Source organism: Euphorbia lathyris, chromosome 3 (genome assembly GCF_963576675.1).
Source record: "Euphorbia lathyris chromosome 3, ddEupLath1.1, whole genome shotgun sequence".
Classification (NCBI taxonomy): Eukaryota; Viridiplantae; Streptophyta; class Magnoliopsida; order Malpighiales; family Euphorbiaceae; genus Euphorbia; species Euphorbia lathyris.
The window spans coordinates 68,233,230-68,251,297 of record NC_088912.1 but is presented as its reverse complement, the minus strand read 5'-3'; the positions used below and the strand labels follow the sequence as shown (position 1 = coordinate 68,251,297).

Here is an 18,068-nt window from a genome sequence, read left to right as displayed (position 1 = left end):
GAGATCTATATCGGTTTTGTTAGCTTCTTGCTTTATTTTTTTCTGTTTTCTTTTTTGATTTGTTGCTTTTCTTTCATTCTTTGTACTCTTTTGACTCGGGTTTCAGTTTGTTCTGTTTCCTATTGTCTGATTAAAAAAAAGGGCGGCCCGGTCGCATTACGCGTCCCCGCTGAGCGAGGGTCCGGGGAGGGGTCCCACCACAAGGGTGTATTGGGGGCAAGCCTTCCCTTGCCAACTTAATTGGCAAGAGGCCTCTCCTAAGACTCGAACCCGTGACCTCTGGTCACACGGCAACAACGTTTTACCGTTGCGCCAAGGCTCGCCCTCTTCCTATTGTCTGATTCTTAATAAAAAAAATTATTCTATCGACACAAATTCAAATTTAGTGATAATATTTATAAAATTAAATTAGTGTGAATACATTAAGTTTAAAAAGAGTTATCAACCAATTAAGGAGAGCATTGAACTATGCCATAAGAGCCCAAAAATGAGTAGTTGAAGGCCCCCAAATTGACCTTGACCCAATGCTAGTACAAGAAAGCAGCTTTTTCCTTGAACAAATTTGATAGTTCAAAAAATAATCTAGTCCATAAACTTTGACAATTAAATGTAAAATGAGAAACATGGTATCAATCCTATGCCATCATTATTAAACAGATTTAAAAATTTAAAATATAGTTTCCCCCATTACCATTATAGTATAATACACAAGTCATAATCCTATGCCAAAGTTGTATATGCAAACCTGTTTTTGCTATAGTTAGTATCTGTCTCTGTCTCGCAGTACTAAGACAAATCTGTACATTTTCTCCTCTAATTTGGGATTCAATATCTACTCATTTTCACAACTCCGCTTGATCTATTTGTATGACATAGATTCTCTTGAATGCTGCTTCTTTGCTTTAGAGCACGTTTTCCCATCCCTTCTTGTATCTTATATACAAAACTATTTCCAGGCACTGCTGCTGGGAGATGTGGTAACTTCTGTTCTACTGCAAACTTATGGATCAAATCTTGAATTCCAACAAATGCCACTAAAAACTCTGCTCCATCAGTTTGGCTTAATATCCTCTTAATCCCCACCTCCAATGCCTTGAACCTGCAACCCATTTTACATATTATATATCTACCTGCCTCCTAAAACTCAACTATACCACAGGCATTTAAATGTCATTCCTGCAAGATTCAGAAAGTTGTCTACTTTGATTTCTGCTCATATAACCAAAAGGAAAAAAAAGTGGACCTGAGTTGTTGGGCCTTCATGATGACCTTTTCAATCTTCTTGAACTCCGCTTGAATGCAGCTTAATGCAATAGTTCGTGGTCGATTATTGTTGAAAGGAGAAAATGGAAGGTGAAGGATACATGTGGCTTGAATCTCGGCCATCTCTGATTCGATTATTGCCTCCTCGATGCGTATTTCATTGACAAACTGTGAGATGATCTTTTTGGTGCTGCTTGAATACTTGATGGATGATGAGCAAGAGATTGGTGAGTGCACCAGGCCAGTAACGAGATCCATAATGGCAGACGGACGCCACTCCCCAAGCCAGGTGAGGGCAGCTAGTTCATGGGGTGGGGCTGATGCAGGCATGAGGAACTCAGCTACATCCTTAAAACTGGTTGAGACCATGGGACGATTGTAATGGGCATGGAACATATTCAGTTGTTCCTCAATTAACTGATCGAATTCCCACTTTGCCTTGAGCTGTTTCTGCAGTCTTGCTACTCTACTCTTCTGCTCTTGTCTCCACAGACTATATTTTTGCCAGGAGAGCTCTTCACCTTGTTTACAGTGTTAAATGTCAGTTAGCAATAACCTCTTTGTTTGTAACATAAACATGGACTACACAAACAAAAGATACACATAGGCTTAAGCAGGTTATGCTGCAATCTGTAGTCTGAAACACATTAATTTCTAACGAACTATAGATAAGTATCATAAAATGATATTTATTTATTTAAACAAAAATACAAGAAGGTGAGGGACTTATACTTTTTTTTTTAAGCAAAGAAGCCAATTTTATACTTTATAGTTTACAGTGAGGGACTTCTCTCTAACATCTTTTTTTTTTTTGGTTTACACTCTCTAACATCTAAGCAAAGGCAAATCTTACTACAGTACAGCATGCATACTTGATTTGGTATTACTAGTACTGTTTGTGTAACAGTTCACTTGATATAGCATCTAAATATAAGTCACACCCTTTATATTCCACTTGTTAAATTTCCTAGAGAAGGGCATATTGAATCATCAAAATAAGTATATACTATACAAAATTGTGTTAAACATCAACCTGTGTATGTATTGTCTATCAGAACTGACACTGCATCATATTTGTTAGGCTTTCTAACACTAATTCTACTATAGCACCTGAACGAAACAACGGGTTGAAAAGCTATAGGGTTTTACATTAAAAAATAAGCATATCATGATTTTTCTCCTTTCTTACCCATGATAATAGATTATGGTAATCTTCGTACCAACGATCTAAACTCCAAATACAATAAAATTGAATAATTTCTAGATGTTAGACTGAAAATCAAGCATCATTGTAGCAAAATTTCACCTTTTTTACTAGTTTCTGGCTTGTAAGCTGCCATGCGCTGTATTTTCTGGGCCATGCCATACATCTCACCATTTTGACCTTCTGTTTCTTCATCCTGTTGTTCATAGTCATTTCCTTCCAAAGGATTCCTAAGAAAAGTATATTTCTTCTCGTTAGCAAGAAAAGTAACGTTTTCAAATTTCAAGGTTTCTAATCAAATGATGGATTCCGTTTTATTTTCCTTAATTGGGGAACAAAAAGGACTTAATTTAGTGCATATGAACTCACATGTCGATAAGGCAAGAATTGCGGATACAGAAATAAGTCGGGATGACAAATTTTAAAATAGCTTCAACAGCCTATTCCTAATTCTATCAGCAACCAAACACAAAGAAATTCAATGCTTTCAGCCTTGAGTTTTTATGATCTCAACAGGAAATGATTCGTTCTAAAATCCCATATGTGGCTCTCCTCCCTACCTAACCGAACTTCATTAGTAACTAAAACCTCAATTTAGTTTCCCGCCAACCAAACACAATAAAACTAACCAAGTAAGAAAGAAAGGGATCCCCTTAACTTTCTGGGGTTAACATGAAACTTTTAGTCCATTTTCCTTCATCAAGAAAAGAAAAGAAAAGAAAATGGCAGGTTTAAGGAGAAGAAGCGGATGAGAAACAACTTACAAAACGAGCGAGATTGTCCCTTTCATTGCCTGCTACTACTTCGTTATCAGTTCTTGATTTTCTTCGTTTTTCTCAGGTTTGGAAATCAGCGGAAACTAGAAAGAAACCATAAAGTGAGCTTCTGTGATCTCTGGATTGTAAATTGGGCGCTTTGTTACGCAGTTTAATATTCTAATTTCCCCAGTTTCTTTTTTTACTCAAAAAGTTCCCAATATAGATAAAAAGAAAAAGTAAATGATTTTAATTTCATGGAAAACTAGAAATTAAATGTTTTTATATTATAATATAACATTAATTTTTCATAAGAAATAATTGTTTTATGTTTTTACTCATTCCGTGTAACATAAAGTCTTTTATTTCATTTATTAAAATTTTATTTTTATAGTAGAATGACTACATTGTACATATTTTTTCTTTTAAGTTTTAAGTCCAGTATTAAGATTTATTCAAAAAAAAACAAAGATGAAAAGTACAAAATCAACATAGTATAACCATGTATAGGTTGAGAAGGGACGGAGTGTATATTCATTCATAAGCTCATGCATATGGTAATATGAGCTTATTCTAATTACTATTCTCACAAACATCAGTATTTACATTAGTGTCTCAAAACCATTCTATTCTAGTTCACAGACTAGACTAGAACAGTGGAAGTAGGAGGAACACCTTGTTTGAAAAGAATATTTGCAACCGGTGTCGGTAACCAACCTACATTACCACCACCTAATCTTCTGTCCTTCCTCATCTTCGTGCTTACTCTTTTTCCGGCACAAATGGTAAGTTTCATGGTCATAAACAAACCCAACGCGATTGCGAGAGGACGAACAGCCCAGTGAAAATCCTCAACATGCTGATACTTGTTCACAACTCCAGAACAAGTATCAAAACCAACTCTTTCCACTTCAGCTGGATCTGCTAAGAAAATGTTTGATTCATCCCCTAACACAAGCCTCCCTGGGAACTCACAACAAGACAACCATTTGGATATATTTGTGTAATCCTCCCAGCCGCCCATTCTCCTCCTCCTCCTCTTTTACGAGGCCACTGAAACCGTGGAGTCACCACATTTGCTTTCAGCCTCACAAACTGCCCAATGCAATAAGCTTTTGTTTTTTTAAGTTCAGAAGAGCTACCCATCCATACTGTCTCTAACCCTAAAAATCCAACTGTCACATTTCCATCACGTTGTACCGAGTGTAAAATTCCCACAGGTGAATGACTGTTCTCTTCTTCCTTGAGACACACCCAATCTCCTTCGGCAAATCCAAATGTCACCCTCTCAAGCGTCGACTCTTGTACTCTTAGAGGATGCTGCATCCCACTAAGTTTGACCTTCACAAAATCATTTTTATCATTATCAGAGTCCAGACCAACCACAGTTCCTGTTCGCACATCCATAGTTTGAGGTTTGCATGAATCCAGTGGTTTTCTTGAACGAACTGTGTCTCCCACTTGGAGACAGTCTTTGGAGAGATACCACGATCCATAGCCGCCATCACATGGTTTCTCAGCAATGGCTTTGCTTTCCAGATCAACCCATCCTCCATCACTATAAACTGTATTCTGAGAACTGCAAGTACAAAAAGTAAATTATCAAAACAATCTAAGAAATGGAAATGCAAACATGAGAAAAAGGAAGCGCACATGATAATTAGACTCAGTTTGTTAATTAAGCTGAATAATCACTTCATTCTAACAAGATTATGGATGAAGATTGTTAAGTATGAAATAGAAAGCATAAATTAATCTAATCACCAAAATGAAATTGACAAGTGCTCAGACCACATTGTCTTCCAAGGCTGATTTAATAATTTCATTAGAAATACATCAATATACAAGCCATGGATATATGAGTAAGTACCATATAAGAGGCATGGATATAAAATTAATAACATAATAATAGGGTTGGACAGACCTCAAACAACTAGCATTTTTGTGATTTCACATGCAAATCAAGATTCCATTTGCATGACCTTTGGAAGACAAAAACAAGAATAACCAATACAACTCACAGTACAAATTGAACGAATAGTGTGTCCTAGACTGGAAAAGAATTCCTAGTTCAACATTACATGTCAAGTTAAAATGTAGGTTTTATCTTGGAGACAGTAAAGGAGAGAGGGAATAGTTTTAGTTTTTTTACATATGCCAATAATTTCTGCAGAACTATCTCAATGCTTCCACTGAATTTCATTTGAAGGTCTATCAGTTTCAGTAAATTTGGCAACAAAAATGTTAAACACAACACCATATAAAGGAAACATAACTTTTCAATATATATGATCTTATTGCATGAATCAGGACTTAGTGTCTGATACATGCATATTTTTTTAATGGTAACAAAAAAACATATTTACCTCTGAAATGCACATAAAATATCTTCCATTAAAGGTCGATTGCGGAGATCATACTCAAAGCAACCACTGATAACACTCTCCAGAGCAGGAGGTAGTCCACTGGGAATCTGTGGTTTTTCTTGCTTGACAACCACTGCCTGATATATTTCTTCAATCGATTTCCCAAACCAGGGAACTACACCAGTCAACATCTCCACTATACTACATCCGAACCCCCATGAATCTGACTCAAAAGACAAAGGACCTCGAACTTCTGGTTCCCACTGTTCTGGAGCCATATAATTTGGCGTTCCAAGTCTTAAAGCCGTCTCAAGATCCAACAAGGGAATCCCAAGTAGAAGATAAGGGATTCCAAAATCTCCAAGAACTGCCCGATCATGCTCATTAAGAAGAAAGTTAGAAGGTTTGAGGTTTAATACTAGCAACCCAATTGAATGCAACTCTTGGATTCCCCTTGCCAAATCTATTCCGTACCTATCAATGTCAGCTGCATGTGAGATGAGAATATTACCATACCAATTGCATCTAAAGAAAAAGAAATAATGTCCTAAAAGCATAACCTCAAAATATTTGACAATTGAAGCTTGCCCCTTTTTGACAAAGCTATCTGATCAGCAACTGATCTCTCAAAAAATTTCATAGCAATACATATCTTCCACATGAAAAATACACGAATATCATATTGAAAAAATAAGATACCAGAAACATAGATATTACCACTATGAGTAAAAACAAAAAGAAAGCAACATGAAAGGCCAAATTTATGAGTAAGGAAGTTACTTGTCCATTCATAACTGAGATGCCATGCAACCACCCAACACCTTGGATTTCTCGGCACTTCAAAAATAACTTTTCAAATTTATCCACAAATGTTTGTGTGAGGTCCTCATCTAATGGATGCAACATCTTAACAGCCACTTCATGATACTCCTCAAAATCATCGGCTGCCTGATGATGTGTTGCCAACCAAACATCGCCAAAAATGCCACGCCCAATCCTATGCTTCAACTTCAATTCAGCTGCTCTAATCCATGGTGAAATCTGGGTAGGTGTAGCAATAACTGCTCTTAAGTGGTCAGGATCTCCTTCAAAAAGCATATACTCAAAGGAAGCAGCTCGCTCAATCACTCTGATCTTTTCAGCCATTTATTTCTGGCATTGCAGAAAGAAAGATCATGAGGCAAAGAATTCATCCATATTCTTTATCAACTTCCCAGTACCCACATACAAACATATATATACTATAAATGCTGAAAAGTCAGAAGACCTTATTAAAACTTGCATGATTACAAAAACAAAAGTAACCTTTGATGCATATAACTCAAGCTACATTCAACTTCAGCTAACTCAGTAACTTAATCAGCGAGTCTTAACCCTTCTTATCCAATAATTAAGCTCAGTTAAATTCAAGAGGCAACACACAATATCCAATACCTACCTCCATTCATTGAAATTGTAAAATATCAAATTATATCTGGATCACAACATATATTGAAAAATAATATATCTTTATTTGGGAAAAAGCATCGATAAATTCACTTGGCTAAAAATAAGACATGATCATTGTCAAAAAAAATTAATAGCTCTAAAGCAGAACCTGTTTGATATCTCCACGTCCACATAACTGGAAAATTTTTTTTTATCAGATACTTTTTTGTTTTGATCAGACATAACTGGAAACTTTGAAAATATAGAAAGATAAGAAGAAAGAAATATGACTTGGCAATAGTTTCACATTCACACATATGAGTTGTTTGATCAAATCTACAACTTTTTCAAAATAGCTACAAAAACAATGTACGCAGAGTGCACTTACGATTGCCCATGTTTGATCGCTAACAAAATGATAGCATAGAAAAAGAAATAGGATCAAGAATTATGGATATTCTAAAAGAAATTTCAACAAAAAAAATCATTTCTTTTTTCTTTCATTTTGTCAGGAACCAGAAGCTGCTGAAAACGTTAAGGAGGGGAATGAGCTTACCGGTGGTGGAGAGAGATAATGCGATTAGCAAAAAAATTCCAACTTTCCGATGCCAATCAAAACCTGAAATTGTTTTTATGGGTGCAATACAAGAATTAAGGAGAGTGAAGAAAGGAAAAGAGACCTAAGAAAACTAAAATAACATTTTATGTTATAGGAAGTTCAATATTGTTGTTTGGCACATCAGTATTCTCCCCCATGAAATGAAATATCCGAATATTTCTACTGCCCAAGCTAAAAATGACTTATGGAGCAGATCACATGGCCACTCAATTTTGTATAATTGTCATGTCACTTAACTTTCAAATCCAAAATAAATGGTAATCAAACTTTATCTTTTACTAATAATAGATAATAAGCCTTATTCAAAGCAATTTAATTCTTAGGTTTTTTAGTTTTAAGATTATCTAATTGTCAGTTTATTATGGCCAACAAAATTTGTGGACCAAAGTGATGTGTTAAGAAGTGCTCAAAAAAATATTAGTCCCTGTGTAAGAATTTTTTTTCAATAATATATAGTTTTCATTCAATCCATATATATTAATTGATTTTTACCAAATATATCTATATTTAAATTGTTTTTTTATTTTAAAAATCGATAAAAATTAATTAATATTTGCAATTAATACAAAAGTAACAAAGTCTTTTTAGTTAAAATTAAGAAAAAATTATAAAATTGGGTCAAATGGGAGACTCATTTACATATTTAATCCATTTACTCAACCTACTACATATCTAGACTGTTTTTGTATGACTTTCCTATAATACCCCTAACATTTCCTCTTCCCCCTTACGCGAACGGTCTCTTCCTTATGCTTCCTTAACCTTTCCTCTTCCCAGACCTTTGATCTTCCTTTCTTCCTTTATATTTCGTGAAATCTGAACCATTTCTCTTCATCACCATGTCTTTCTCTTCTTTCTCTCTTCATCTCTTGATTCTTCATCTTCCTATTGCTAGAAAACGACGCAATGGTTCTTCATTTTCCTGTTTCTTCTCGTCTCTTGGTTTTTTCTTCTTGTGCGGTTCAAAGCAATTGTTATTCTACGTTATTTTCATCGTTTTTCCCAGTTTATCATATGGTCATTGTCAAAAAATGTAAGTATCTACTGTTTTCTCTACGTTTTTTCCAGAAATTCACTTAGCATATTCCGTTTTTGCGAATGTATGGGAGGAGAAAGAGCCTGAAAGAGGATGATTTTACTTCGTGCAACGATGATTTCGCGAAGTCTGCGATGGCAAAGTTCATGATTTTTCCCTCACAGACTTCGCGAAATCATCGTTTCGCGAAGTAAATTTCACGAAGTAAATTCATCCTCTCTCTTGCACATGTATATTCGCATACTTCGTGAATCCTCGTTTCGTGAAGCCAAAATCTTCCTTTTTCCATCCTAACACGATTAAAATTTTCTAAAGGTGGTTGAATACATAACATCAATTTATGGAAGACGGCGTACTGGGGTGCCATGAGAGACATCCATCCCAAAAGACCTGGACTTCCATTTCAAGATTGGTCACATTTACTTTAAAATGATTGGTTAGGAGTTATTGTGCCAATCTTGTTGTGTACCATGTGATACGTCCATCCCAAAAGGTCTGGACTTCCATTTATCATCCCAAAAAGTCTGAACTTCCAATACATGGAGAAATTTTCGTCCAGATTCGTCACATTCACTTTGAAGTGATTTGTTAGGAGTTTATTAAGGCAATCTTGTTGTAAAATTTGATAATGTTATGATTTTAATGTTAGAATCCGTTGTTGTTTGACATAATGTTATATACCACTTAGAGAATTTTGTTAAAAACACATCCAGACTTCGTATATGCTAATTAAAATCATCAACTAAACCAAACATTAGCTTCGCATATGCTAGAATCTGCGAAGTCATGTGGGAGGGAGATAGCCGCGCCATAAAATTACAAACATATTGAGGGTATTTTGGGAAAGTTACACAAAAACAATCTAGATATGTTATAGGTTGAGTAAATGGGTTAAATATATAAATGTGTCTCCTATTTGACCCAATTTTATAATTTTTCCTAAAATTAATTAATTCTTATACCTTAACCTTAAAAGATAAATATTATGGAACAAAATATTTTCAAGTTGATTTATATTACTCTGTATAAAAGACAAGTTGAAGTTCAAGTTATTTTTGTATTCAAGTTAATGTTAAAAATTAAACTTAATTTATTATATAAAAAAATAAATAAAATAAATAAATAAATAAAATGAAATCAACCATGTGAGTTGAAGAAAAAAAAATCAATGGTCAAAAGTCAAAAAAAAAAAAGATAAAGATAAGAGATAACGAATTAAATATGTATGGGTTGGTTTGAATGGGTTGGTTTTATTTTTTTGTATGCTTGTAACCTCTATAAGAGGGTTTGTGAATTGTAATTGTAATTGAATTAGAAGTGAAGGCAAGTGGCATTGTGTCCAATGAAATAATTTATTTCGAAAAATCAAAAGATAGTCCTTCTAAATTTCAATTCTAGTCCCTTTAATTTCAACAAAGTGACATCAGAGCCATATTACGAGAGTCAGTCTTCCGCCAAATAGACCCTATAAAAAATGTCACACGGTCTCAAACTTCCTTATCAATACCCTCAGCTCACCAAAACCAATTATTCAAGTTGGTGTATTCGAATGAAGGCGTTACTCGGATGTCAAGATGTTTGGGATATTGTCGAAAAAGGCTACGTAGTCCCAGGCAGCGTTGACACAGGCAGAAAAAGATACTCTGCAGAAAAATCGTAAAAGTGATCAAAAGGCGCTTACTCTCATCCATCAAGGTTTGGATGAATTAATGTTCGAGAACATAGCCGAAGCTACCACCGCCAAACAAGCGTGGGAAATCCTACGAGTTTCTCTTCAAGGGGAGGAGAAAGTTAAAAAAGTTCGTTTACAGATGCTGAGAGGAGAATTTGAAATGATGAGGATGAAAGAGATGGAGGCTATTAATGATTACTCATCCCGAGTAAAATCTGTCGTGAATCAGATGCGGCAGTATGGAGAAAAAATTGAAGAGTCCAGAATTGTTGAAAAAATTATGCGATCACTACTACCAAAATTTGATTACGTAATGGTGGCTATGGAGGAGTCTAGAGACATCAGCGAAATGTCTGTTGATGAAGTTGTAGGGTCACTACAAGCACGAGAGGAGCGGTTTGAGAAACGAAGAGAAGATTCCGCAGAACAAGTCTTAGCAACGAAGATTGTGTTTAAAAATGGTGAAAGTAGTCAGTCCGGCAGAGGACGCGGAAGAGGTCGAGGAGGAAATGGTAGAGGACGAGGACGTGGCAGAAGTCAAGGCAGAAATGAAAACGGCAACAACAATAATGATAGAAGCACTCAATTCCCTAGAGGCCGAGGAAGAGGCCGAGGATGCGGTCAAGGAAGAGGAAACTGGAGGCCGAATGAAGGACGCGATAAGTGTTGGTCCCTTATAAGGTTGCAAGTATAGTTCCAAGGGGGGGTTAGGAACTATTTAAACTTTTTCGCAATTAGGGCAGACTTCTTTTTCTAAGGAAAAAGGTTTTAACAGCGGCGCTGAGTAAACAGCAAGATACTGGCTTAGTCAACTGGTGACTAGGTCAGTTTCTTAGCTTGAGTCAGGAGATAGCACTTAGAGTCTATTCCTGAGCTCAGATGTTCAACACGCACAACTCAACTTGACCTCTTTACTTGGTCAGTTTGTGGTTATTTTAAGCAAGCAATATATATAAGGAGTTAAAGGTAAGAAATACTTTACTCAGTAGATTTATCCAGGTTCGGCTTCTTCTAAGCCTACATCCTGTCCCCGGAACACGTTCCGAGATTTCGAATCCTCTACTGAGCTCTTTAAAGGTAGAGCCTCAAACCTTTTACAATCTTAGCAACTGAGTATGACAAGAGTACCTTCCTCTATACCTCTACTCAATCCTAATCTCTTGCTGAGTACTATAACCGAGTACTCAGCCTTTCCTTTCTATCTCTAGAAATGATAAGTGTTTTGTCCTATATAATGATTTGCTAAGACACTTTAGACGATTGAAATAATCACTCTAGACTTTTACACAAATGTATGAATTGTAGTGTAAGATTTGCTTTGCTTCTTTGCTTGCAGAACTTGTGTAGAAATTTGGTCAGCGTAATGGCTTGATCAAGTTCTGTGTTGAATGAAGCTTCTGATGGCCCTATTTATAGAGACTTCTGGGCATCGGTCATTTTGAATTTCGAAATAACTGTTGGAGGGAAACGGCTTCCTGTCGTTGTGATCCTGACTTGCTCAGAGCTCTCGGCCAATTAGATTTGTGTATCTTCTGTCCTCGGTCAGCTCAGCAGACTGTCTCTCCTTTTATGGTAAAGTCAACTAGACAGCATACTGTGTCGTCTGAACATTACCCAAAGTAGAAATACTTTGTCTGGAAGTTTTCATTAGCCAGCTGCTGTCTTGTACGCTTTGTCGAGACTACTCAGCAGCTTCATCTTGAAGTTGTTCCTGAAGGTCTTCTAGATCCTTCTCTTGCTGAGTTGCGTTTTGTCCAAAGCGACAACGTTTTAACAAACGCGGGCCGAGTTGTACAGAGTTGTTTGACTTGGGCCTTGACTTCCGTATTGGGCTTGGGCCTTTTAATTCTTGTGTCTTATAAACAATTTTAACTCAACATTGAACAAACACATTAGTAGAATAAATCAAAGCATTTAAACTTAGTGTGTTTTAGAATATGTATTTCAATTATACTTAAACAATTTTGTCAAATCAAAATTATGTGGAAAGGTGTTTCAACAAACTCCCCCATTTTGATGTTGGCAAAACTATTCAGCGAGGAACTCAGTATTGAGCTCCCCCATGATAGTTGACCTAGTATATCTTAGCAAACTCCCCCGTAAGGGTTGAGCTACTGACTTAGTTTTACTCTAAACATTTAACGGTTTGATCGAGTAAGTCTAAGGTCAGTTTTCAGATATAGGTCAGCTTATTCAACATATTCTATTTACTCAGTATTAAGCGGAAGGTTTAATCATTTAGAGTGCGCTGAGTAATTTGTTGGTTCAATGAGTTTTATAAGACAATGTTTTATAAACATATAGGTCAATGTCAAACATGTTATTTGATTCAGTCAGTAAGTTTTATAAGTATTAAACATAGCTGATTTAATTGAAGATACATAATGACTCAGTACACAGTAACATATATCATAACTCAGGAATAGAATTAAAGATGCAGATATGATATATTGATAGTAGTCAGTGTTTACAGAACAAAACTTATAGATAAGGCATATAGGTTACATCTGACTTAGTCTATACTGAGCTAGCCTATCTATTTCTTTTTCTTTAGTTGAGTCTGACTACGCTCATGTTGAGCTCTAGCTGCTTGTTCTTTCTCCCCCGTTTTGTCAGCATCAGGAGGAGGAAGTCTGAAGGCATCAGTTAAGACAGCTCGAGTCAGTTCTTGGGACAGCGCCTTAAGTTTCTCAGCGCTTTCATTGACGCCGTCAAAGATTGCAACTCCATCAGTGGATACCTCTTCGGGTATATTGAGTTTAGCAGCACTGATCATGTTGACGTTAAACGCCTGAGCTTTGCCTTGCCAGATGAGTGCTTCAGTAAGACCAGCAAAGACTTGGTGAAAGGTCTTTAAAAGGGCTGTGTCGTAATACTGACGTTGAATATTGGTATGATGAATGTGGTTGAAGGTTTGTCGTGTGATAGACAGCATCTCATTCTGTTTCATTGCGTCAGTACCCATCTCTTGCTTATTCAGATTCAGCAAACGAATAGCCTCACCAATTTGCTCTACTGAGCACTGATTGTAAGAAACCATTTGCTCATTGGTCTTGAGTTGCTCGGTATGAAGCTGAGCAAAGAGCATCTTGATTTCAGATGAAGTGGCATAGTCGGTGTTCATAGCTGACAATTTCTAAACTTGTTGTTGTAAAGAGTTCAAGTGTTGCACAGTTGTCAGCTGGATCTCAGCCAGCTTGGCGATTGAATCCTACTTAGCTTGTTGTGCTTGAAAAGAAATGATGACGTTCAGCAAGTCCTTGAGTCCCTTAACTTCGTTGAGAAGCTGAGTGACCTGGGAGAGCTGAGTAGTCTCAATAGATGAAGACCCAGCAGTAGGAGGAGTGGAATGTTGAAGGTCTCTGATCAACGCTTGCACTGAGTCAATGAGCTTTTTGCCGGACTCAGTGGCATTCAGATAGCTTTGAGAGCCTTCAGGGACATCAGTGTGACCGGAAGGAAGAGGAGTGAAAGGAGTGACCTGGTCAGTGACTGGAATAGTGTTTTCAATCTATACTTGAGTTTCAGGTATAGTTGATTGATCGGCAGATAGATGAGTTAGAGAAGTAGTAATACGAATACTGTCTGTGCTGACGGGGGCAGAAGTGTGTGGAGTCAGCACCATGCTTGAAGAAATAGCATTCACAGTAATCGGCTCAACCTGACTGGTTGAGGTGGCAGAAGCATTTTGGTCGGCATGTTCCTGTTGAGAAGAAATAGAGGCTTGCTTTTCTAAGGACGCTGAAGCAGTAGAGGTTTGTTGTCGTTTGAAAAATTTCAGCTTGACTGTAGAGGGGTCCTTAGTTGGCTTTGAAATAATAAAGTCAGGAAGAGTTGGTGGTGGCACAGGAGGTTCACTGACAGTCTTCTCACTGGCCTTAACCAATTTTCTTCTTCTTCGTGGTGGAGTGTTACCATGAATAGCATCTCCTGAGTGGGAAGGAGAAGATTCGTGTTGCTCATCATTAGGTTGGTCAGTTTGCACTTGGATTTGATCAACATTGTGTTGGTCAAGTACTTGCTCTTCTCCAGCAGCCAACACAGTATTGGTCTGCTCAGTCTCATGTTCACTGGCTGCCTCCTCAGTGTCCTCAGCGTCATCCTGACCGCTGGCCTCTTCTTCTTCTTCTTCTGTACTGTCACCATCGAGTTCGTCCTCAACTTGTGAGATGAAATGATCATCCAGTTGTACCTCATGTTCGTCATGATCAGCTACTGTACCTTGACACTGGGTGAAGTGAGAGTCACCAGGTACAACAAAGTCAGTAGGTATGGCGTTGAGGGGAGTCAGTGTAGAAGATTTCTGCTTCTTCTGAGGTTGTTCAGTAGTTTCCTCAGTTCCAGGCTCACCTTGCCTGCTTCGTTTCTCCGCTGACTTCTGCCTTTTAGCTAGAGACTCAACATTTTTGGAAGGAGTCTCAGCAGTTTTTCTTTTTCGGGAAGCTGGGGCCTTAGTCCTTCTCCCTTTCTTTGGGACAGCAGTTCCATCAGCTTGCTGTTCAGCAGCAGCAGCTTTACCTTTCTTCAAAGGCTGTCCGAATTTTAATGCTCTCAGCGAAGCCGCTGTGATCTCAGATCCTCGAGTCTTCTCTTCACCTTCGAGATCAACTTTGTGGTCAATTAGGATTCTGGTGATGATCGATCCTAGCCTCAGCGTACCAGAGCTGCGTAGGAAGCCAGCGACAAGAAAAATTGGCATATTGATTGGTTTATACGTCAGCATATGCTAGATGAAGCATTGTTCGAAGTTCGTTGCTGAGGTAGTGCAGTTGATCTTTGGGTAGATGAAATAAGTCAGCAGATAATGAGCCATCTTCTGGTGCTGACCCATAGATGAAGCTGAGACTTCTCCTGAGTGACCCTCAGGTTTGCAGAAGTTGACCTCGTACCCAGTACCATCTTGATCTCCAGATCTTCTCAGCCTTGCTCCCTCAGTTTTTAATTTGAGCAGATTTCCTAAGTAGAGAGGGTTGATGAAGATGGTTTTCTCTGTTGAAACACCTTTCCACAAGATTTTGATTTGACAAAATCATCCATGATTAAGAGGCAATTAAATTTAGATGCTTTGATTTAATTGTACTAATATGTTTGTTAAATATTGAGTGCAAAAATATATAAAGTAAAGACAGGACAAAAGTCAGCACGAACGAAGCTGAGTAGAACGGAACTCAGCATGACAGAATAGAAGCTGAGTGGAGTTAAAATTCGGAAGCAAAAACGAAGCTGACTAAAGTTGAAGACTTCTTCTGGAGCGGTTAAACAAAACGGAACTGACCTTGGAAGTACTCAACATGAACGACGAACATTCGAAAAGAACAAACGAAGCTGAGTAACAGTTAGGACAGCATGAAGGATCCGTTCACTAAAAGACGAAGTCTGCCACTCTTCTGCACCAATAATTGGAACCTCGAAGACACCTAAAAGACTAATTCCAAGATTCATGGGACGATGGATTATTGAAAAAAGACAACTGACGCAAACAGACAAACCAGACGCTAAAAGACAAACCTGACGCCTGAAGAAAACAGAGAAAAGGAATGGCGATGTAGTCTGAAGCTATCCAGAAATTGTTCCCCAAAAGAGCCGTTTTAACATTAACGGTCAAGACATTTCAAACGATCAAATCTACAGATTTCCTTCTATAAAAGGACAATCGAAAAATTGGAAATGCAAGCAAAGCATCAAAAGAAAAATACAAGAGAGAAAGTTTAAAAGCACTCAAATACAAAAAGGATCTTACATCAATTGTTCTATGTGTAAATGCTAGATTGAGTTGTAATCATCTAAAGTGTTCTTTAGTTCAAAAAGAACAAGTCTGTGATCAATAGGAATATTGAGAGTGTAAAGCTGAGTGCTTGGTTGTAAGCATTTCAGTGGTAGAGAAATCTAGGTGCTAGGTTGTAGCACTTAGTAGGAGTTGAGTAGACGAATAGAGGAATGTACTCTTGCATATTCAACTGCCTTGTAATTGGTTTGTGCTCTACCTTTAAAGAGCTCAGTATTGGATTCAAAAAGCCCGGAGGACTCTGGGGACTGGACGTAGGCAGAGAGGCCGAACCAGGATAAGTGATACTGAGTAATCTCTAAACTCTCTCTTATAATTGCATGTGTTGTTTGCTTTATTTACTCAGCATATAAATTGCCTAAGCTGATCCTGAGTAAGTAAGTTCTGCTGAGTTAGAAGCTGACCTCCAAGAGTGTCAATTCCTAACTCTCAAGGAAACAACTTTGGTCAACATCTGACTAAAGCTGTCCTGTGATATATCTCACCAAACTGACCAAAGGCTGAGTTAATAAACTCTCAAAATAGCATCCAGTCAGCTCAATTAAAACACGAAAAAGTTATATTAGTTCCTAACCCCCCCTTGGAACTAATTACCAGGGACCAACAAGTGGTATCAGAGCTAAAGCTCACTACTCAAAGATTTAACAATCTTGAGCTGATCCCGAAAAATGGGTGAGAATAGCACTCGTTTCCTTCCTGGAAACCAAACAACGCAGATACTCCCTGAGGGGTTATCGATCACTAGACCTCCCCTATTCTTTGGATCAAACTATACTTTCTGGAAGAATAGGATGAAGAACTTTATACAAGCCACAAACATGAGTGCATGGCTTGCAATTGTTCAAGGTCCACATGTGCCATACAAAACTGTTAACAATGAGAAAATTGTTAAAAGTGAGGCTGAGTGGACAGAGGATGACCTCAGAAAATTACAAAATAATGCTTCGGCTATAAACATGCTTCACTGTGCGTTAGATGCTGTAGAATACAATAAGATTTCAGGTTGTGAGTCAGCACAGGAGATTTGGAAGAAGCTTGAAGTAACCTATGAAGGCACAAGCAAAGTTAAGGAGTCTAAAGTCAATCAACATATGAGACTCTACGAGCTGTTTGACATGAAGGAGAATGAAGACATCTCAGAGATGAACGCAAGGTTCACAAACATTATAAATGAGCTAAAAAGGCTTGGAAAGAACTTCACTGAAGAAGAACAGGTGAAGAAAATTCTGAGAAGTCTGCCCAAGAGCTGGCAAGCAAAGAAAACAGCCGTAGAAGAAGCCCAAGACTTGACTACCTACAAATATGATGAACTGATCGGTTCCCTGCTGACCCATGAAATCTCTATGAAAAACTTTGAAGCCAAAGAGAAAGAAAAATCAGAAGATAAGAAACAAAAATCCCTTGTCATGAAAGCTGACTCAACTGAAGCGGAGTCAACTGATGATGAGGAACTGGCCATGTTCACCAGAAAGATGAAAAAGCTGTTCAGGAGAAATGATAGAAATGGCAAAAGATCATTTAGAAGAAATGATAAGTACAAAGCTGAGTCTAGTGACAAGTACAAGAAGGACAGCTCGAAATCTGTCACATGTTTTGAGTGTCATCAAACCGGGCACATCAAGTCAAGCTGTCCCAACCTCAAGAAAGAGAAGAAGGGAAGCAAAAAGGCTATGGTAGCCACGTGGAGTGACAGTGATGAGTCAACATCATCTGAAGCTGAGCAAAATGAAACAGCCAACATATGTTTTATGGCAGATGATGGAGCTGACCAATCCCAATCTGAGCATGCTAACCTCTCTGATGAAACTGACCAGGAGAATCACAACAATGAGGTAACATCCTTACTTTTGCTTAGAAACGAAATGGTAAATGCCCTGAGTGACTTATATACACTAACTAAGAAGTGTAACAAAAAGATTAAGGCACTCAGCAGGCGTTGT

General features: G+C 37.6%; 1 protein-coding gene and 1 pseudogene across 2 annotated transcripts; both read right to left on the bottom strand.

Annotated features, from left to right (window-relative positions):
* Window positions 1-602: 602 nt before the first annotated feature.
* LOC136223554 (uncharacterized) lies at window positions 603-3,398 on the bottom strand. Of its 2 annotated transcripts, none has more exons than XM_066011619.1 (4): window positions 3,232-3,398; window positions 2,570-2,697; window positions 1,244-1,778; window positions 603-1,099 (listed from the first exon to the last, which is right to left on the bottom strand). In XM_066011619.1, exons 1-4 carry the CDS (start codon window positions 3,255-3,257, stop codon window positions 826-828), a joined length of 963 nt encoding a protein of 320 aa, XP_065867691.1. In that variant the 5' UTR covers window positions 3,258-3,398; the 3' UTR covers window positions 603-825. The 2 variants fall into 2 exon arrangements, with proteins under 2 accessions (XP_065867691.1, XP_065867690.1); XM_066011618.1 differs by having other exon boundaries at window positions 1,244-1,784; window positions 3,232-3,396.
* Window positions 3,399-3,672: 274 nt separating this feature from the next.
* LOC136223485 (protein KINASE OF THE OUTER CHLOROPLAST MEMBRANE 1-like) lies at window positions 3,673-7,797 on the bottom strand (annotated as a pseudogene).
* Between the last annotated feature and the right edge of the window lie 10,271 nt (window positions 7,798-18,068).

What these genes read in the sequence shown, in the direction of transcription:
- LOC136223554 (XM_066011618.1), bottom strand. Translation starts at nt 3,257, where the DNA reads ATGAAAGGGACAATCTCGCTCGTTTT. An exon ending in GGGACAATCTCGCTCGTTTT is followed by an intron (nt 2,698 to 3,231) that starts GTAAGTTGTTTC and finishes TACTTTTCTTAG; the next exon opens with GAATCCTTTGGAAGGAAATG. An exon ending in GCCAGAAACTAGTAAAAAAG is followed by an intron (nt 1,785 to 2,569) that starts GTGAAATTTTGC and finishes ACTGTAAACAAG; the next exon opens with GTGAAGAGCTCTCCTGGCAA.